The 22,098-nt window shown below is 44.3% G+C and overlaps 3 protein-coding genes across 4 annotated transcripts; 1 reads left to right on the top strand and 2 right to left on the bottom strand.

The window, feature by feature from the left end:
• The first annotated feature begins 445 nt into the window (after nucleotides 1–445).
• On the top strand, nucleotides 446–5,994 carry PRSS37 (serine protease 37). Of its 2 annotated transcripts, none has more exons than XM_019749844.3 (5): nucleotides 446–479; nucleotides 2,685–2,826; nucleotides 4,099–4,352; nucleotides 4,926–5,062; nucleotides 5,625–5,994. In XM_019749844.3, exons 1-5 carry the CDS (start codon nucleotides 446–448, stop codon nucleotides 5,763–5,765), a joined length of 708 nt encoding a protein of 235 aa, XP_019605403.2. In that variant the 3' UTR covers nucleotides 5,766–5,994. The 2 variants fall into 2 exon arrangements, with proteins under 2 accessions (XP_019605403.2, XP_019605404.2); XM_019749845.3 differs by having other exon boundaries at nucleotides 4,099–4,349.
• Nucleotides 5,995–8,856: 2,862 nt separating this feature from the next.
• On the bottom strand, nucleotides 8,857–9,753 carry TAS2R5 (taste 2 receptor member 5). Its single transcript, XM_019749843.3, has one exon. The coding sequence runs from the start codon at nucleotides 9,751–9,753 to the stop codon at nucleotides 8,857–8,859; it is 897 nt and encodes a 298-aa protein (XP_019605402.3).
• Nucleotides 9,754–20,920: 11,167 nt separating this feature from the next.
• On the bottom strand, nucleotides 20,921–21,844 carry TAS2R4 (taste 2 receptor member 4). Its single transcript, XM_019749842.3, has one exon. It carries the CDS (start codon nucleotides 21,842–21,844, stop codon nucleotides 20,921–20,923), a length of 924 nt encoding a protein of 307 aa, XP_019605401.2.
• Nucleotides 21,845–22,098: the final 254 nt, after the last annotated feature.

Consider the following 22,098-nt stretch of genomic DNA (forward strand, 5'->3'; position numbering starts at 1 on the left):
AGGGGTTCAGAGCAAACCTGGGGACACTGTGTTCCTGAGCTAAGGTGGAAAATCCTGTCCCCCATAGCTCTGGCCTCAGAAATGTCATGGAGAATATAAGTCCTGGGCCCACAGACAGCTGAACTACTTTTAGTCAGATGGACTTTTAGGGATAGCAGACAGAGGGACCGGGATCCAGAAGTCTAAGGAACTAGGCTTCTTTTCCTTCCCTGAAAGACCCCAATAGACCCCCACCTTTCCTGGAGCAAACGGGCCTCCTCCGTCTGTCTGTCGGAACCCTCCTCCTCCCCTGCTGAGGCCCAGAGCTGCTTTCCAATCCCATTACGTGCCCCCGTGCCTAACCATCCTCACTGATTCTACCAGGTGTTCTCAGGGACAAGACTGAGTGGAGATTCCACACCTGCCAATCTTCTGCCACATCTCACAGGGAAAGATCTGCACTGTGATGAAACTGATCTTCTGTTTGAGTGTCCTTGTGGGTATGTACCTATGACCTTCTACTCTGTCCTGTAAGGCACAGGTTAATGTAGGATGGAGTAGGGCAGATGCAGGATGTTTAGAGGATGCACAAAAGAGTCAAAAACAAAACCAAACAAAACTACTGATCATGAGCAGAACTTGGCGTCCCCCCTCTTAGACCCAATCGAAAAGCTCCTAGGACAGGCTGAGCCCACCCTTCCAGTGCTAAGCTATGTGGTGGGTTAAGGTGCATGCCTGCCATGAAAAATGCTGAATGGGGAATGCTCCCCCCGCCCCCCGGTTATTCTAAAATGTGGAACTGGAGTTCTCAGAGCTAAGGAAGGCGAGGCATGGGGAGTGGGAAGGGGGTTGGCCATGACCATGTGATCAGAGCACAGGGGACTTGGGATTAAAGGTCCATGAATCAAGGAAAAGTCAAAGCAAATCCATGGGAAAGGATTGAGAACACCAATGAGAAATATGGAGAAAGTTGTATAGTGTAGAACTGGTAAGATAGAGTAAGCGTGTTTGAGAGACATGGTCCAGAAAGAATTTTAGAAGCAACTGGATATAGGGCAAAGGAACTTTTATGAGCTTCTGGTGATTAATTTAGGGGCAGGACATGAGCTGCTAAGATTTCAGAGCCTACTAGACTGGATTTTTCTTTTTCCCTGCTGCATTACCCTAGTCTAAGCCCCCGGACATATATTATAATACTACTTAATTGCTTTCTTACTGCTCTTTCTTAATTATGTTACCTAATACATGTTATATATACATTTAAAAAAATCATAACAAAAAAATAAAAATAAAATGTGGGCCTCCTCACCCACTGGGCAAGTCCCAGTGTGGCCACAAGGACAGAGGACTTATTTTGACATCCGGTATTCCCTTTTTCAAAAGCATAGAGACTCAGAATGCAGGGAATGGAGAAGGCAGGAACAAAAGATTAGATGCAAGTTTCCTACCTCCTGCACTCCCTGCTTCCATAAAGCTCTGACGGCAGAATTTGCTGGTGAGGCATTTTCCACCACTCCACGGACTGCCAGGGCTGCATCACAAACTAGCTGTGTGAGCTTGGACAAGTGAATTAATCCATCTGTGCTGCAGATTCTGCAGTCAACATGGGGATGCCATGACTTGCGTTATAGAGTCGCTGTCAAGATTAAATAAATCCATGTAAAGCACTTAGAACAAGAGTTCAAGAGTCTTGTATTCTTATTAACACTCTAGCCTTTTCCCCTTGGGGTTTCTAACTGGGTGGTCACACAGAGACGGATATGACGAGGTACAGGCCTAGCTAGGCTTGGGGTGACTTAACAGAAGTACCGAGGGCAGCCAAGACAAGTACTTTATTTCTAATAATAGAATTAGCCTTCCTCCCCTTTCTTCTCATTTTCTGAAAATAATTCATTTATAAAAATATTGCATTTATATTAGAAAATTTGGAAATACTAAAAAGTAGAAAAAATAAACATCATTCATAATCGCACTTCTCAGTCAACAGATGCTAACAGTTGAATTTGAATTTATTCCCAGAGTCTATTTATTTTTGCATTTATATGGTTTATTTTTTCCTTATTTACTTATTTTTAGACTCAATTTTAGTCATTGAATTACTGGATTTTGTTATTATTTTAAACTGAAAGAAAAGTGATCACTATGTCCTTTGCTGTTCAATATTCTTTAGAAACACAATTTTAATATGTACGATGTTCCATTTGTTTATGTACTTTTTCATTTCAATGTCCAACTTTACTGTATTGGAAATTTATGGATCCAATTTTTAGCTATTATAAATCGTGCTAAAATGAGCACGCTTATTCATAACCTTTGTCTGTATGTGATTATTTCTGTAAAATGGATTCTTGGGGCGGGAACAATGAGGTGACAGGTGATGAAGCATTTATCATTCTTGATGCTTGTTTCTAAATTGCTTTTCAAAAAGAACCAATTCACATCCCTACAGGCAGTGAATGAGAGTCTTTCTCCCTGTACTTTCTTTGAATCTTACCAACATTACACAAAAATGATTATTATAAATATTCGATAAAAATGGCATGGCATTTTAATTCACAGTTTTAGAAAAAAATGTCAAATATTTTCACATTTCCTCACCAATCACTCAGTTCTTTAAAATTGCCCATATTCCTTTTCACCTAGGAAATCGTAGATTGTATTGTTTGTTCTAAGAATGTCCTACAGTAAGAACGTTGTTTTCTCAGGGACGTTATTCTCCGCTCACTCGTCCGTGCAGAAAGACGACCACGCGCCCTATTTGGTATACCTCAAGTCTCACTTCAACCCCTGTGTGGGTGTCCTCATCAAACACAGCTGGGTGCTGGCCCCAGCTCACTGCTACTTACCGTGAGTACTGGGCAGCCCCAGCCCCTGCAAAGCTACTAATCCTGCAGCGGTGTTGCTCAGACAGAGGCAACTTCCCCTCTGCGTGCTTCTGGCAAAGTGTGAAGATCTTCTGGGTTGTCGTGATGAAGTCGGGAGGGGGGAGGGCTGTGCTATTGGCATCTGCCTGGTGCACAGAGGCCAGGGATGCTCTAGACACCCTACGATGCACAGACAGCCCCTCAACAAAGACCTGTCCAGCCCCAAACGTCAGCGGCGCTGCTGTTAAAGGACCCTTTCTACATATTGCGCCTCCTCAGTCTCCCATCAGTTTTCTTCAAGCTTTTCACTGGCAATATGAATGCATTTTATAAGTTAAGTGACCAGCAGGGAACTTATGATGTACTCAAGTTGGATAAATTAAGGAGATTTAAAATAAATAAATAAATAAATAAATAAATAAATAAATAAATAAATAAATAAATAAATAATGACAAAGGCCTGGACAAGGGAAAACAGTGAAAACACACAGCATAGTTCAGTAGTTGCAGGGTCAGTATTAGAAAGGGGCAGGAGAGACCCGTTACAAGGGGGCAGGGCCGCGGAGGGAAGGAGAGAGGGAGGGAGTGTTGTATGGAGAGGCCGCCTTATATGAGCTGTAACCTTTGGTCACGAGACACAGCCAACAGTCCATCTGTGGTAACCCTGCAGGAAGGGACCTGGGGGGACAGATACTCCAACCTCACACTTCTTCCTCCGGTTCCTTTCTGGTGCTTCCTGCTGGCCAAAATGCATTGATTTAATCCACATATATCGTGCTCCAAAGGGACAGAGCAGGAGAACGTAGGGTTATGAGTGGATGTGATGGAGCAAACAGGAGATACCCACACTCAGGTCGTCCATCCTCTTACCTGCCCCAGGATGGAAAGGCCCAACTGGGTAGGCTGGAGCTGGCAAGGGGGGGAAATACTAACATATCCATGCCACGCAGAATTTCCCTCTCCATCACATTAAGGACACTACATGAAAACAATAGTTAAAGGCTCGACCACTGATTGTGTGACCAAGTGTGACGTGCCCTTCTGTGCCTCCACTCCTCCAACTGTAAAATGGGGATTAAAATAGAATCCACCTCATAGCTATGTTGTGAGTGGGAAATGGGGCAACCCAGAATCCAGAGGAAGCACTTGGCACAATACCTGGCACATTGGGACATTCAGTATAGGCGCTGGTGGCGACCAGGACGACGACACAGATGATGGTGATAGTGATTACTTCCAACCCCTCTCCCTCCAGAAATCTGAAAGTGATGCTGGGAAATTTCAGGATCAGAATCAGAGATGGGACAGAGCAGACCCTTAACCCGGTCAGTATTGTCCGCTATTGGAACCACAGTCACAGCAACCCCCAGGATGACCTCATGCTCATCAAGCTGGCTAAGCCAGCCAACCTCAGCCACAAGGTCCAGCCCCTTGCCCTCGCCACCAGCAAGGTCCGGCCAGGCACTGTCTGTCTGCTTTCAGGTTTGGACTGGAGCAAAGACAACAGTGGTGAGTGCACCTCCCACAGCAAATCAGGGTCATCAGTTACCCTGGAAGGGGCACACCCATGTCTGCATAGCTGAGAAGAGAGGCGAGGACACTGGGTGGACCCCTGGCACATACCACATGAGCAACCAGAGACCTGCCCAGAAGTCCAAAGCCCCTCCTTTCCCAGGGTGTCAGATGCCTCCCTGCCTCTTGGGGCTTTGGCAGCTGGACCCACAGAGACGACACAGGACATCATTCCTGAGTGTCGGTTCACATTAAAAAGGTTGTGCCCTCCCTCCCATAAGGGCTCATGTCGCATGGAGAGACGACCTCGGAGAGCTGGAGTCAGGTCACCTCTTACTCCTCCAAAACTGGACACTGAGTAGAAGGAAAACTTTGCTTTTCACAGAGACGTAAAGGCATTTCCAAATCCCTAGGATTCACTCTCATAACCTTGCCCAGGAGGATTTCCGCCCTTTTTCTCAGTCCTTATTTTTTTCTCACACAAAACACCAGTTGCAGTGGAGGGTGCTGGCTGGAAGGCCTGAATCGCAGTTGTGAATAGGAAACGTTCTTTATCCCCGTCTCCCTCAGGCAGACACCCTGATTTAAGGCAGAACCTGGAGGCCCCTGTGATGTCTGATAAAGAGTGCCAGAAAACCGAACAAGGAAAAAGCCACAGGAACTCCTTATGTGTGAAATTTGTGAAAATGTTCAGCCGAATGTTTGGGGTAATCTTTTGTCTATATTCAGTTTTCACTGACTTGTATGTTCCTAGTTAACTATTCATCGTGATATTAAAAAAAACTTAGAAAGCCCTCATCCTCTCAACCTTTTTGAGAATTTGATAAGGCTGCAGCAAGCCCCCGTTGTTTCATCAGTAATGGGCTGTACTGACAGATCTCTTTATTCATTTAAGGGCTTCATCTAGTACCTGCAGTTAATAGTACTTTTAATCTCATTAGCTGCAAGTGAAAATGGGTATTTGTGAAAAAACCAATGCAAACTTTTCACCCATTGAAACTGGCTTCACCCATTCCAATAAGTGGGGTTTGATTCATTTTACATGTGAGTTCTAGAGAGGTTTTTCTCTGACTTTGTCAAGATGACATAAGGCTAATTAGGGCAAAGCTGGATAAATGACTCAAGTTTCCTGTCCCCCAACTCCGTGCTCTGTTCATGACCCAGCACATGCCTCTAGGCAGGGCCCATCCCAGCTGGGGACTGGAGGCGTCCTGTGAGGAGATCTGACCATCGCTCTCTCTCTCCCTCTCTCTGCACAACCTCTGGTAGGAAGTGGCCGTCGCTACTGTCATCTGCAGAAACAAGCTCCAGGGGATCGAGGTTGGACACTTCATGGGAGGGGATGTCGGCATCTACACCGACGTTCACCATTACATATCCTGGGTTGAGAACGTCACCAAAGACAAATGAGAGCACTCGCTCTGTGGCCACCGGATCTGCCGTCGACTATGCAAGCGCTATTTCCCCAAAACTCAAAACAAAACGTGCAGATAGAAATATTTGGATGCATCACACCAGTCGCCTACGTTGTGCTTATTTGTGTCTCTGCCCATATCTCACAACGATGTGAAGAACTAAGAACAAAAGATGAAACGAGCACGGACTACACTGCACTGGGTCACATCGACTATCTCATTTAGTGCCCCTAACAAACCTCTGAGGTCATCTGTTATCCCTGCATTATAAATGAGAAAATTGGGATTAAAAGAGGTTACTTAACATTATCAATAGCTGGTAGATATCAGAGCCAGCACTGGACACCCAAAATGTCAAATTTTATAGATACTGTCATAAGTTATGGTTCAAAAAAGTAAAGTTGAAAACATATTACTTAAAGTTACCAAATTAATGACTGGAAGAATGACAAATAAATAAAACTAATTTTTCAGTTTTAAGACGGGACTGTATTTGAGGTTGAGTGATATCCCCAAACTGGCACGAATGGGACTCAGGAGATACAGTTCAAAGTTGATAAACCAAATAAGAGAGGTAAAATCTTACCATTTCGAGTGGGGAAAGTAATCACCAGAAGAGCTAAGACAAATGGTAAACCACGACTACATCTGGTCAGAGGGACTACCAATGGAGAATGGAATGGGCAAATGTCACAGTTCACTATCTACCTTTCTGTACTGCTTGAACCTTTTTTAGTCGTCCTCTAAGCTGCATCATCACAGACCATACCACACAATAGAAAGGAAGGCTGTATCCACACACATGCACACACACACACGTGCACATGGATCCAGCTGCAGCTCTGACAATGCAAAGTATAAATGATTCAATTACAGAGGAACCTATTCAAGAACACGGATTTGCCTCCAGATTTGTTTTCTGGGATAAAACACAAAGCAGCTTCACACCCATCGTGAACTAAACATGTACAGAAAAGGAAATTCAATCCCAAAAGGTGACTGGAAAAACCCAAGCGTTTTGTCCCTAAGAAAAGCAAGTCCTAGAAACTTCAGTCTGTCATGCTTTTGGACCTTGGCGCCCAGGCATCCCACAAGTACCAAACTCGAAAGATTCAGTGTTTATTTCGTCTGTTTAAAAATACTCATTAACTTCAGCATTCCACAAGCTAAGCCCAGCATGAAGTCTTACAAGTATGAACAAGAGGGCCTTAAGGTTTCCTGGAAGGAAATACACAAGATTTGGAGCCCCAACAGGGGACTGTTTTACCTGCATCGTTTACCAGTTGATGGTCTTGAGCAAATCATCAGTCTAGCCTAGGTTTCGTTGTCTAGAATTACTAACTGCATAGAGTTGCTATTAAAATCAAGCGAGATAATGGAGTATATGTAAGAATACTTGACAAAGTATCAAGTCCAATAAAAATGTTAGGTGCTGTTATTATTATTACAACAGTGGGTCATAAAGGACATCTGTAGAAACATAGGCATGGCGTAATGAAAACTTCATGCTACTACTAAAATAGAACCAAGGAGAAGCATCTCGCTACTTGAGAAGGATGGATTATCATTCCCTGAGGACAAAAGACGGTACTTGACCTCCCACAACTCACAGTTACATCAGCAGAGCCAGCGGTTCCCTTAATGGTGACTAACTTCCACGTGTGCCTAGCATGTACGCACCTCAGTTCACATCTTTCAGTGAGGAAAAGACACACATTAGAGAGATAAATGAAAGTGCGTAAAAAATGAAAGAAAATTAAGTAGATCAAGTATTGTCCATGAGATTCCAGAGCCCCTAGAACTGAACCAACACGAATGTTCAAACGAGGCTAAAAAGAAAGCTGAGAAAGCACCTACCATGTTTCCCCAAAAATAAGACCTAACCGGAAAATCAGCCCTAGCATGATTTTTCAGGATGACATCCCCTGAACATAAGCCCTAATGCGTCTTTTGGAGCCCAACTTAACGTAAGACCCGGTCTTATTTTCGGGAAACATGGGAGAAAGAGGGATGGGATTCAGAGGAGGGAAAGGCAAAACCAGCTCTTCAGGAAGGTAGCACGACGTCAAGGAAAGAACTCCGGACCAGGAGTCAGGACATGAAGTTCTGCTCCCAGCACTGTCACCCACTTCTCTGGACCTCAGTTTCTTTATACTATGAAAGAGAAAGAGGATTTGTAAGACTAGTCAGCACAGCTAATCGAGCATTTAGAAAATCTTTATTAAATGACTCATCTGGGCTAGGTAGCTGTGTTCAGGCAGCAGGAACCTAAGAGAAGACAGAACAACACAGTTCCTGCTGCTATGGACTTGTCATTCTAGATGATGTCCACCTAAGCCAAAGACCTGGCATGCTGCCACTCTGACTTCAGGCACTGGAGAGGCCAGCGTGGACAGTTAGGATGGCTAAACGACCAAGCAGGACAAGGCCTGACCTCTCCCAGGAGCAGCGTTCCTTTTGAGAGCAGAAGCAAGTGCGTCTCACTCCCATCTCGCCCCATTGCAGGTCCTGGACTTTGCAGCTTAACACAGCTCATGGCAGCCAACTGACGTTTATCCTAAAAGGCAAGTCTAGGGCTCGGAGAAACTTCCAGAAACATGATGCTCTGTTTGGTTTTTTTAGTTAGATAGCTGGACCCACTACCATAGAGAAATGGGAACATTATTTGATACTTCTTTTTTTCGTTAAAGCTTATCTAACATGACTAACATTAATGGATAGGTGAAATTGTATACAAGTTAATCATCACTATATTAATTGTTCCCAATCTCTGTTTCCTATAATAGAAAAAGATGCAACATATATGTAATTTTAAGAGAAATTAATTCTTTACTATATATAAACAGAACATCCCTTTTACCAAACATAAAGCCCCAGCCTTGATTTCTATAATACCATTAAAATAATGTACTTTGCATCGCCAAAAAAGAAACAGTATTGATTTGTATTCTGTATTTCCTATCGTCCATTTGTTGATTTGGTATAAAAGAAGGAACATTTCTAAAGACGTGCAAGTCAGCTCCCTCACGGAGAGCTATCAGAAGAGTGTCTCAAAAGAGCACCCGGACCACTCCCTTCTCTCCGGCTCACGGGCCCCAGGACCTCCAGGCACATGCAATCTTCCGCAGGATTCTCCAACAAGCCTGCTTCACCCTGGGATTCCCCATGATCAATATGACGGAATGAAGGGAAGGATAGGCAGCCATGAGTGTCTCCGAGAGGAAGACAGTGGTGAGATCAACAGAAGATTTGGAGGTGATGGAATAGGGGCTGGCCACAAAGTAAACCATGTGAAGGATAAAGAAGCAGACCAAGGACTTCAGGACAGTGATGTGAGCCTGGGCCTGAGCATCCGTCCTGCCCGCTGTGTGGACCTTCATCTTCCTGTGGTGTCTATACAAAGAGGCGATCAGCATCCCAGAGGCCACAAGAAACACCATGAAGGGCAACCAGCTTCCTGCATTGAACTGTAATAGCTTCAGGTAGTGCCTGCTTGAAAGGGGGTACGGAAGGCTGCTGTTTCCTTGGGAAGGACCGTCGAGCTTTAAGCCAACCGGGGCTATAAGTAACAGATTGATCAGGAGGCCCCCCAAAAGGCAGCAGAGACTCAGGCAAGGGGCCCTCTGCTTCAGCCACAGGTAGACAGGGTGTTCAAAGGTGGTGATCTTCTTGCAGTAGAAGACACTGAGGAAAGTGGCAAACCACAGGCTGGCCTGGCTCACCACAGCGTACAAGATATCAAGGTGCTGAAACCAATGGCGGCTCTGGAAAAGCGGAAACAGGCTTAAGTCCACCATGATCAGGCACTGCAGGAGAAATCGGCAGCCCGCCAGGCCCAGGACGATGAGGTAGTAAGAGGACCCCTTGAATTTTCTGCACCATTCTCGAAAACTCCAGACCACCAGGACTCCATTGCCAACCAGGCCAATGAGAAATTCCGCCACTGCCACCACCATCAGCAGTCCTAGGACAGGCGTGTGCATGGCCGGGGAAGGAGCGTCTCACTGCCGTCTCGGGAGCTGCCCTGCGTCAGTGCTACCGAATGCGTGTGTGGCTCCTGGCTGAGCTTCACACCCGCTGAGGGTGACGCCACACTCACGGTAGATTTTCACACCACAAAAATGGGGATTTGGTCTTGCCCATCTGTAACTTGTCCTCCAGCAGAGACTGAAGAGCTGTGACCAGGAACACAGAGTTTTGAAGTTATGATGCCGTCGGTATTTGCATCCACGGGAATGAACTCTGAGCCTCCACTCAGAGACCTGAAACAGTACCACGGACACCAACCCTCCCCTCCGAGGTCATGGGTTCAGATACCAGCACGTCATGTGGTAAGACCTCCAGACCAGAAACACCAAATCAAAACATTTTCAAGTTCCATACATTGCCAGATGGGAGCGCATATGTATAAAACAGAAATTTGATGTTCATAAAAAGAACTCTGAGCATATTAGCATGAAAGCTGAATACTCAGAAATTTCATTATCGAAGAGAGAAGTAGGGAAAGTCTGGAGGAAGAAAACAATCAGATTGTTACCCCCAATAAATTTAATAAAAAAAGAAAAAGAAAACAGAACTAAAACATGTAATATTTCAGTGCCAAATAATAAACCATAGAGGAGGTTAGGTAGAAGAGCCATTCCGGCCGATCAGGGTCTTTGAGGTCACCTCTGCCCTTTAGGATCAATTGTCCACGCTCACTTGACTTAGCATGTATCTCACATCAAGGCCTGAGAGGAAAGACATGAGCTCAGAGAAGTGAAAACAGACTAGCACAGTTACCAAGAAATACAGGGAAAGGGCTGCATTTGTTGTCCCGATTGGAACGTCCCTGGAACCAGCCCGACACAAATGTGCCCCAATGATTCCCATCCCGATGTACACACCTGGGTAACCCGTGAGCTGGGGTGGGGCCTGTGAATAAGGGGATGTCACTTCTGTGATTAGGTTACAACATATGGCAAAGATGAAGGACTTTTGCAGATGTCATTAAGGTCCCATATCATTCAAGTTTGAGTTCATCAAAAACCCTAGGTGGGCCTGGCTTAGTAAGTTCAAGTCTTGGAAGAGGGACTGGGCCCGCCCTCCTGCGTGCCTTGGCGAGTCCAGCTGCCATGTTGTGAGACAGCCGCATGGTGAGTAACGGCGGGAGGCCTTGAGGTGCGGAGACTGGCACCCAGCTGACAGCTAGTATGACGACATGGATTTACAACTGCAAGGGACTGAATTCTGCCAACCACCAGGGGCTTGGAACAGCACCCTGAGCTCCAGACATCTCTTTTTTTGTTTTTTTACTTTAAGTATACAAACAATACATACTTTAGTTTAAGATGTACAACACAGGCAGCGTCTTAATCACAGCTTGTGAGACCCTGTGGACAAAGCTGTTAAGTTTGTACTGTTACACAGGAAAGAGAAAACCAGACACAGGGTTCAAACCAGGCGAGAAACAACTACGAGGAAATGAGGAGAACAAGAGATTCGATCAGAAAGAAGAAAGGCAGGCTAGCCCCTAGGAAGGCAGCCTGGGGTAGCAGAAAGCATTCTGCACCAGGGTCAGAAGCCCCAGCACCTGGTCCCAGCGGGCACTTGAAGAAGCTGCAGGCCAGGCTCTCTCTGGGCCTCGGCTACTCTACTAATAATATAATGGACTGTAGGGCTGGATTTCCATTCATTCAGATAAGATTTACAAGCACTAATCACGTGCCAGGCAGTGTACCAGGCTTAGGAATACAGCCATGAGCAATGGGCACCCTTGCTTCCAGGGGGCACCCACTGGGTACCATCTCCACCCCTGCAAGACCAGGTGCCTAAAAACTCTGGTTGCAGCTGTGGAGACACAGAGGAGAAGGTCACAATCTGCCACCGACCAGAAAATCTGGATGAGGCGTGAACCGCTCCAAGAGCAGGGCTTCTATGGTGGCTTTCTGGTAACAGCCATAATGGCCCCTCTCTCTCACCCTGCCCTGCCCCACTGGAAGTCCTGGGCAGTGGAACTTCATATGAAACCTGGCAGCCAACAGACATGTATCCAGAAAGCCTCATCTGGCCTCTAAAACAAATCTAAAACATCACCATAAATATAAAGATGGTTTCTTGACAGACTACTTGACGGCTGGTGTTAAGAAAGGCTAAGCCATATACGGAATTGAGGTAGTTAGTTAATTCCAATAAGAAAAACCACTCACCTAAAAACTACCTAGCAATCAATGCACAGGTTCCCCGTTTTTTAAAGCACACACATTGTTTTGAAATTATAGCTATTTTCTACTTCCTTTCATCAAGGGAGAAAGTATATTGGCAAAGAAAATTGGATTATCAACAGTAATTTATAAAAACGTGATACTTTTCATGCAAAACATGAAAATTCAGTTTTGAATTCTGGAGTTTATTAAAATAATGTACTTTGCATTGCTTAGAGAACAATCACCCTGGTTTCTATTCTGTTTTTCATGTAACCCTCTTATTTTATCTCAAAATCCAAGAGGAAATGAGAAGAAGAACTGAGAACAAAAATTTTAATTAACTTCACAATAAATGAATTTTATAGCTGGAAATTACCTGGAGTATGGGCTTACTAGGTCTTTCTCCCATGTCTTAGCCTCTTGGCTCACCAAGCACAGGCCACCTTCCACAATTCTCTACATCTGATTCCTCATGACCATGGTGACAGAATGGAGAGAAGTGTGGGCAGCCGGCCGTAAGTGTCTCTGAGAGGAGACAGTGATGAGCTTGGAGGGGACAAGCTGGAGAGGATGGGAAGAGGCTAGCAAGGCATAAAAAGCCACGGAAAGAGGAAGAAGTAGCTACAGGACTTTGGTTTCAAAGACTCAGGTCTGACATTTTTACACACACACACACACACACACACACACACACACACGCTCTCCCTCTACCAACTTGCAAGACTAAGTACAGCTCTACCTGTATCTACATCTGACATGTCTCAAGGACTCAAACATTTCGTATTTCTGTACACGGCTACCTTTCCAATGCTTCCCAGAATTGCGCCTATAATGACACTAGATGGCATTACGGCAAATTCATTCTTTTAATGCGTTGTATGAGTGCAGTTATTTGGAAACTAAGCGAGGAAGCACGTTGTTACTAAGCACGTGTCACAGGAACAAGCACTGCAAATGTACATACACTCAGAGTCTTTCCAGCTTCTTTCCCCACCACCTTACGGAGAGACGCGGTTCTTGCTCACTGGGTCGGTACAGAACCCAGGTGTGGAAGGAGAAATGCACTCACGGCCTGTGCGCAGCAAGGATCCCGGTCCGAGGAGGAACGGGGCAGGTACCAGCATCATTCTGGGGCGGAGAACGTGGATGGAGTAAACAAGCAAGACAGTGAGGGCACTTGGTAGATGACAGAGCAGGATCTCTTTCTGTCTCTGCGTGTGTAAGTATGAATATTTGGGAAAGACGCACAGCAGCAAGATCTGGGAGACCCCCTAGGAGGCTGGGCTTACCTCCCCTTCCCTCGAGGGTGAGCTGGACTTAGAGACGTACTTCTGAACGGCAGAGTCGGCCAAGGGAACGAGACTGACTGGACAGTGGAGAAGCCTGGCGGACAGCTCCTTACCCAAGCCCTCAGGGTAAGGTGGCCAGTGGTAAGTCATCAGGAGATCATGTAACCAAGCTGACACGATGAGAAGGGCGCGTCCCCTCTGTTGGACTCTTCCCCAAAGGCACATAATTCCCGTCAAACTATGAGAAAAATATCCGACACACCCAGATTGAGAGATATTTTATAAAATTCCCAAACAGTAATCTTCAAAATTGTCAAGGTCATGAAAAACGAGGAAAGACTGAGAAAAATCACAGACGCGAGTAGACTAAGAATACCTGATGACTAAATGCCACATGATATCCTGGACTGGTTCCTGGGAAAGAAAAAGGGCATGTGTGGGAAAACGGATAAAATTTGATTCGGGTCTGTGGTTTAGCTAATACTTAACGTATCTGTGCTGCTTTCTTAGTTCTAACAAATGCACCAGGGAGTGTACGATAATAGTAACATCAGGGAAACTGAGGGAGGCGAACAGGGGAACGCTCTGTACTCTCGGCAACTTTTCTGAAAAATAATAAAAAATTCAAACTTCAATTTTGAAAAGTTATATAAAACTGTTACAGAAAGCTGTTGATATGAAATTTGAGAATTGCGTTTTTCCAGACTTAGGAGACTGAGGTTCTCCCGTAACGTTGCAAGGATCACGCTAAGGAAAGAGTCAAACAACAGCGATGGCAGGCAGGGCTTTCCAGGTATCTGCTCACCTGAAGCCAAGCGCTGAGGTTGCTGCTAGCACCAGCCCTCCCTGGGACACACACTGCATGACGAGCAATCTGTAAGGGGCATTTGTAAACTCACACTTGTGGCCATTCATAGAAAGGCAAGCTACTCCAACGTCACACAGATTTGGATTTGCTTTCCAACTAACCAGTTAGTAGTGGTGACCTTGGATGAGTCAGTCCCGTCAATTAAACCATTACAACCCAGGTTCCTCTTTATTAAAATTACGATAATGTTTACCTCACAGGGTTATTGTGATGATAGAAGGACGTATGCAATTACCCGGCCTGGTGCCTAGAAAACACTCTTATCTAATGACTGTTCTTTTTCTTTCCTTCCCTGGTCATTTCTCTCCATAATCACTCCTTTCAATGAATTAGGAGAGCCCCCGACGTCTGCTATTATTCATAGGATGCAAATAAAGGATGAATTAAGTTGCTGCTTCTCAAGAAAGATGATCAGCTTGGTACCATTCCAGAATTTCTGGAAAGCAAGAAGAAAGAAGGGAGACTGATTACCCAGATCTTTAAAAACACACACAAAAGCCTAAGGTGTAGGTGGGTAGCGAGGAGTGAGAGAGATTTTTCTGAGGACTTTCAGTATATTCAACTATGTCTTCTCTTTAGCTACCTGATTTCCGATCATCATTCTACAGTCATTGTCTTAACTATGGAAACAGCAAAACTGAGATGAATAATTTTCCTGTATTTAAAACAGATCAGAAATGTTATCAAACAAATCAAGTATGTACCTGTGTTGAAACACCTCATTTGCAAGCAAGCTGCACACACACTGAGACACTTACCCCGGGCCTTTTGCTCCTTCTGGCCGACGGTTAGTCATGCCTTTTCCCAGGCCCTATCTACCTCAGGGCCGTAATCCAGAACAATCCAACTGTTCTGACATAATGTCACTGCTCATACTCCCCCAAGCCCCCCAGAGGACTGACCTCATACCTCCCCCACACACACCTGGGGAGGACGGTGTGTGGTCTGCCCCGCCCCCTGCTGCTGACCTTACCCCCACCCTCCCACACCCCCACCTCCACAAACACCTATCACTTCCTTGTCGTTAATTTCCATGCCAGGCAAATTGTCACACATATACAGTTTCCTTTCACCCCCTTTGCCTCCTCAGGGAATAAAACCGGCCATGGGCCAGTTATCCAAATCCCTGGGGGCGTTTTGTTAAACTCCCATTTCCCCCTTCTACTCCCACACCCTGGAGGAATGGGAGGCAGAGCATACAAAATTTGAAAAAAATTCCCAACATATCCTGGCTGCTTCTCACCTCTCCGGCCCTCTTTGAGAAGCAGTAGGCTAGACTAGAAGATCCGTCTCCAGCTACAATTTACAAAAAAGAACATTGTTGGGGAAGTTATTTGAAATGCCTTCAGTAAGCTTCGGTTTCACTGGAAGACTCTGGTGTTTGAGGCGATTTTAAAAGTTACATTCAATTCATGCTTTACGAAACTAAGGTCTCCTTCCTCTTAATCCCTTCTCTCTCTCTCTCTCTCTCTCTCTCTCTCTCTCTCTCTCTCTCTCTCTCTCTGTTCTGTTTCTTAAACAACTGAAAATAGCTCATCAACAAAATGCTGGTAACAATGATTATGGAAACCCAGAGTCACACCTGTTTAAGGGAAATTTAGGCGATCCAAAAAAAGTTTTAAATCCTTGAACTGGCTAGGAATTTCATTTAGTTCTTACATGAATTGTATCTACTTTCCCATCATCTTTCTATTGGCTTATTCCTTCCCAGGTAGCAGGATTTAAAGGAAATTTTAAAATGGTTTCTTATTTAATGTTATTACGTGTTGGTTTAAAAATGTATCTCACATAAATTTCAGGACTTAAAAGCCCAGTATCTATAGGACACCAAGACATTTATTTCACCTAAGGAAACTAAACTCCCTTCTCCAACCCATGACTGATAGATGGATGGATGGATGGATGGATGGATGGATGGATGGATGGATAGATAGATAGATAGATGATAGATAGATGGATGATAGCTAGCTAGATATAAATAGATAAATATATATCTCAGCAGCCCTGGGTGAGTTTTCAGGTTGGACAGACATCATATTGAATATTTTCTTCCTCTAGAAAATAAAGCTTTATAATCAGCATGATACTACTCTATTCCTACCTCTTTCCACCCACCGTATGATACAGAGGAAAAAGAATTGGATTTTTAGAATCAAAAGACAAATTGGAGCCTTGGATCTACCCCTTCCTAGTTTTATTATAATGAGCCCTTTACTTACCCTGTCTGTGCCTCTCATCTGTATAATGGGCATAATAAGACCTATACTGCCAAAGAAGTTGTGAGAAAGCAATAACACCACGTGTGAAAACGTAGCTCAGACAATATTGGGCAGGTAACCATCAATGGCAATGCCCTCAGGTTATTGCAGCTACCACAGTGGATGTTTCATGATGTTACACAGACACTGCCCCGGCATCCACCCTTCACTGCAGAAAGTGACTATTTTTAACGAAGTTTTAAACATCCCCTCTCCTTTCCTGAAGAGGCAGAGAACGGAGGGAAAAGGCAGGCTATCGTATATTTAGAGAGCGTATAAGTTATCAGACCTTGAAGAAACAAACTCCAAAAACATTGTTTTAAATTCCTGGTTAGTAAGTACTTCGTGGCAGAGCACATGAGACCCAGTAACACCCCAAACTCACAGCACTGCTAAAGACTGCGCCCCTGGAAGACTTGGGGCAAGTACGAGGCAAAGACTCAAGGCTCGCTTCAAATAACAAAAGCAGTCCTGATAGAAAAACAGCACTTCCAGCCCAGATGGGGAAAAACTGAAAACAGTGTAGGACAGACAAGAAATGTCCAAACAAGAACTTGGCTAGTTCCAGAAAAAGAATCCAGACAAAGCCGGAAGAAAGGTTATTCGCCTCGCCTTTCTCAGTGAAGACAAGATGCTGACACCAGATCACCCGACATGCTCTTCGATCAACAAATAGACATATAGATACTTACATACTGTATATATTTTAAAGTACATTTTATTCTGGTGACAAAAGAAATGTATGTTCATCATAGAAAACTTGGAAACGTAAAAACAAGATTATTCAAAACTTCCCACCTAATAATTATTGCTGTTTGCAATTTTCTTTGTATATACATATTATTTTTGCAAAAACCGGTATCATATTGCATACACACATTTTGATTTCACTTAGTGATATGTTATAAGTACTTTCTCAGGTCATATAAAAATATTCTTTAACTAACTACAAACCACTAAATAACTACAAACCACTTCATCACAGATGTACATTCTTATATGTACTTATGGCACAGCGTAAGGTATTTGAGTAAGGTAACAGAAACCCAGAACTACAATGTCTGAAGGAATGGAGATGGTTGCTTCTCCTGAACAGTCCTGCAGTTAAGGTGTAAGCAGTCCAGAGCTGGTGTGACAGCTCCACAGTGGCAGGTACCAGGGAGCCAACTCCAGGACAGATAATTTCTCCAAAATCCCCAGGCAGTCACCTCAGCTACATGGTCCAAGATGGCCCATTATTACCTCTCAACACACAGGAAAGGAGGGTGTACCTGTGCTAGGACGCCACATGGAAACCGTGTATCACTTCTGCTCATACTCTACTGGCTGAACTTGGTCACACAGCAATACCTACTTGTGAGAGAAAGCTGTAAAATGTAGTCAGCTGCCAAATTTCCGGTAGCTACAAATACTCTATGGCAGAGAGGGGAAAGAGAACAGGTCCTGGGGAACCGTGAGGGTTTCTGCTACTCATTTAGAGTTGTCATGTCATAGTATACATATAATCACCCTCAGCAATCCTTTTATCTTTTATTGGTAAGAGTCTAACAGGATGAATACCTCCAGGTTTTGTAGTACAAAATATTGGTTTGGGTAATTTTTACTCAATACTGCAGTCAAGATTCTGGTAGCCAAAATAAGGAAAATCAGAAAATTTGCAAAATTCGGAGATTTCGCTTGTTGTTGTTAATCAAGAGAATATTTTAGTAAGATTATTTCTTTTGAGATGTGCAAATATTACATGTCTTCTATAAACACTAAAAACTATATAAATTAATATTCCCTAGTTCCCATTCCAAAACTTACCAATATTTCATCTTCAGATTCCTGCTCCTCTCTAGCCATAGTTCTGCTGTTCCAATCAGAGGGGGGAAAAGAGTGTTCTCCTGGAGAACTGTGCGATGCCCACACAACTCAAGGCACCAACTCACAAAGAAATCACGTAAATTCACCCAAAGTCAGGCACTCCCACTACCGGTCTGAGGGCTCCTCTTGGCTTTCCACTAAACTCTGTTATCACATGACAGGAGTATAATCGTCTGTCAAGTTGCACTCAGATTGTGTTAATTGCACTATTTGGCACTTGCTTTTGACCTTCAGCTAGCTCCCTGGATTTGAAGGTCCTTGTGACTATCACAGATTGGACTTCTTTAATAATATTCACCTCTGGCCCTTTCCTTCCTTCAAGAACAAACCTAGAAATTCAGTCCTAGAGTTTCTTGGGAGTAACAGCTCAGTTACTGTCACCCAGCAAGCTGAAGACACTTTTTCTGTACATCTGCAGAATGTACACCTATGTCCTTTCACCCTTTCTCTCTCTCTCTCTCTCTCTCTCTCTCTCTCTCTCTCTCTCTCTCACACACACACACACACACACACACACACACACACACAGTGGAATACTACTTGGCCATCAAAAAGATAAAATATTGCCCTTTCTCCTCTCTTTGCACCCTCTTGCTATGTTTAAGCCAATCCTGTGGCTCCCCAGTGCTGAGTCAGGGCTTCTCAGCTAAACCTCAAATGTTTACCTAACAATGTTGCTGTGTGCTGGTCTCCGCCGATCAATTGCCAGTATTGTGGTTGGACTGGCCCTTGAGGTCCTGAGGTGACTACAATATGCATACAATATGCCTTTCAGCAATAACCGTCTGAAATAATAAAGGTTTGTTACTTTGAAATAATAAAGGTTTATTACTTATAGAACCTGGAAATTATACAGTACACATGGGGCCACACAGTGGGGTCACGGGAGAGAGCGCATGGGCCTGGGGTGGGGCTTTTATTGGGGTAGTGGGTAGGGGTGGGTTTCGAGGGCTCACTCCTTATTGGGGAATTCGAAACGTAAGAACAGGAATTCAAAGTGCAGGAAAAGAAAAACCACGTGGCCCCAATGGTCAGTTATTAAAATCAGCCCAGATCTCTCAAACAAAGGAGGCTCAGTGGGGGGAGGTGACCTGGCTCTCTCTCTAGTCGTGTGGCTGGCAATGTGTTTATTCTTAGAAGTGGCTGCCTTGCAATCAAAGCTTAAGTCAGGTTGTTTCCACATCTTGGCTATTAGCAATAATGCTGTATGAATATAGGGGTACAGATATCTTTTCAAATTACTGTTTTTATATTCTTTAGATAAATATCCAGCAGAAGGATTGCTGGATCATGTGGTAGTTCTAGTCTTAATTTTTTGAAGAATATCCATACTGTTTTCTAAGATATGGAAACAACCTAAGTATCTGTTGACAGATGAATGGATAAATAAGATGTGGCATACACACACACACACACACACACACACACACACACACAGGAATACTACTTGGCCATCAAAAAGATAAAATATTGCCATTTGCAACAATATGGATGGACCTTGAGGGCATTATGCTAAGTGAAATATGTCAGCTAGAAAAGGATAAAAACTGGGCTGGCCCGGTGGTTCAGGCGGTTAAAGCTCCATGCTCCTAACTCCGAAGGCTGCCGGCTCGATTCCCACATGGGCCAATGGGCTCTCAACCACAAGGTTGCCAGTTCAATTCCTCGAGTCCCGCAAGGGATGGTGGGTAGCGCCCCCGGGAAACTAAGATTGAACACGGCACCTTGAGCTGAGCTGCCTCCTGGATGGCTCAGTTGGTTGGAGTGTGGGCTCTCAAGCACAAGGTTGCCAGTTCAATTCCTCGAGTCCCTCAAGGGATGGTTGGCTGCGCCCTCTGCAACTAGCAACGGCAACTGGAGCTGAGCTGCGCCCTCCATAACTAAGATTGAAAGGACAACAACTTGACTTGGAAAAAAAAAAAGTCCTGGAAGTACACACTGTTCCCCAATAAAGTCCTGGTCCCCTTCAAAAAAGAAAAAGGACAAAAACTGCATGATTTCACTCATATGTGGAATATAAAACAAAAAGAAACAAATGAACAAACAAAACAAAAACAAACTCATAGATACAGACAATAGATTGGTAGTTACCAGAGGGGAAGGTGGGTGTGGTGAGAGTGAAACAAGTAAAGGGGGTCAAATGTATGGTGACAAATGGAAACTAGACTTTTGGTGATGGGACCGCTATAGAGTATACAGACGTCGAATCACCATACTGTATATCTGAAACTAATATAATGTTATTAACCAATGTTACGTCAATTAAAAAACAAGAAGAAAAGAAGAACATAAGTCAGGTACTTGCATGACAAAAAAGAAAAATAAACAACTGCCAGGGCTCACACTACAGACGTAAACAGCACTGTACTCTTAATGTGGGGGAGCTTCCCGTTACACTTCAGTAACCCACAGAACAATGGTGATTTCCATTACCCAGGGATGCAATGCCCATGCAAAATACATGAAAAGTAATACTTCTAACAAGTTCCTTAGAGAAAGGGCCTAATTTTAAAATATCAGCAAAAAAAAAAAAAAAAAAAAAAAAAATGCAGAATAAACTGAAACACAGGCACTCAAAGGCCTGGGCAGTCAGACCAGCGATTAAAAAAATGAATTCCTCAGGCCACTGGGAAAGCCGTTGACAGAGAAAATCTTGCTCCCAAACCATGAAATGACTCCGACCACTATTTACTACTGATATGCCACAATTTGTTGCAACAAAGAATCTTCTTTGCTTTTGTTTTCAGTCGAGGATGTGTGAGAATAATGAGAAGAGAATGTCCTACAAGGTAAAGGGTAGAAATAATCGTACCGAAGGACCTGAAGCCCAAATCCATCCGCATAGAATAAGGGAGGTAGTTGAACAGGTTAACGACCGAATAGGGAATGTACAGGAGGAGGAAATACACCATCAGCTTCAGCGCGCCCACATGAGCTTCAGTCTGGGGGTTCCAGAAACCACTCGCGTTTCCCTGCATCTTCTGTATGTGTCTCCTCAAGGAATGTATTAACAGGGAAGTGGAAGTCACGTTAATGAGGAACCGGAGAAATGAGATCAAGACCAAAGAGATCGCCAAAGACAGGATGCCCTCGTGGGCGTCAAATATTGTGCCATTTCTCCTGATCACAAATTGAGGAAAAGGTAATATCTGTAGGAGCATGACATGCAGGAAAGTGGTGACGGCAGAAACCAGCACACAGGCCAGCAGCAGCCTGGAGAGCTTTGGGGACAGATTTCGTTTCAGCAGGAGAAAAACTGGGTGTTGGAAGTCAGTAATCCTCACGCAGTACAAAACGTTGAGCAAGGTGACAAACCAGAGACCGTTGGAGTCCAAAAATGTCCAGCACAACAGGAAAGCAGTGGGGACATAGGCTGACCTTTCAGTATTTGGAGCCATGAAGAGGCAGAGAACGTACAGTATAAACACTCCCAGCATAAGAAACCTGGTGATGCCCACGCTGAACAGGATCCTGTCAGAAGAGGAGCTTCTGTGGCTTTGGACCCACGTCTTGTAGTTGATCACGGCAATAAACAGATTCACCATGAGTCCTGCAAAATTCGAAATCGCTGCGACACCCATAGCAGAGAAATACAAGTTTTGGAGCATCTTGACTCATGCAGGTTTCCACACTTGTGGTGCTGATGGTGAGGGCAGGAGAGATACTTAAATAAATGTACAAGGGGCACCAGGATCCAGGCAGGAAGCACATTTCCTTTTTTAATTTTCCTCTGGGTGGCAAATGAGCCATTAGTGGTCTCAGAGCCAGCTGCTTTTACTGAGATGCAAATCTTTCAAGGATTGCATTACTCTTTCTTCATGCATATCCTGTTTTCCTTAGAAATGCGCAATTAAAACAGACT

Source organism: Rhinolophus sinicus, chromosome 8 (genome assembly GCF_057876585.1).
Source record: "Rhinolophus sinicus isolate RSI-liver-muscle chromosome 8, RSI-T2T, whole genome shotgun sequence".
NCBI classification, from domain to species: Eukaryota; Metazoa; Chordata; class Mammalia; order Chiroptera; family Rhinolophidae; genus Rhinolophus; species Rhinolophus sinicus.

What these genes read in the sequence shown, in the direction of transcription:
- PRSS37 (XM_019749844.3), top strand. Translation starts at nt 446, where the DNA reads ATGAAACTGATCTTCTGTTTGAGTGTCCTTGTGG. An exon ending in CCAGCTCACTGCTACTTACC is followed by an intron (nt 2,827 to 4,098) that starts GTGAGTACTGGG and finishes CTCTCCCTCCAG; the next exon opens with AAATCTGAAAGTGATGCTGG. An exon ending in TGTTCAGCCGAATGTTTGGG is followed by an intron (nt 5,063 to 5,624) that starts GTAATCTTTTGT and finishes AACCTCTGGTAG; the next exon opens with GAAGTGGCCGTCGCTACTGT.
- TAS2R5 (XM_019749843.3), bottom strand. Translation starts at nt 9,753, where the DNA reads ATGCACACGCCTGTCCTAGGACTGCTGATGGTGGTGGCAGTGGCGGAA.
- TAS2R4 (XM_019749842.3), bottom strand. Translation starts at nt 21,844, where the DNA reads ATGCTCCAAAACTTGTATTTCTCTGCTATGGGTGTCGCAGCGATTTCG.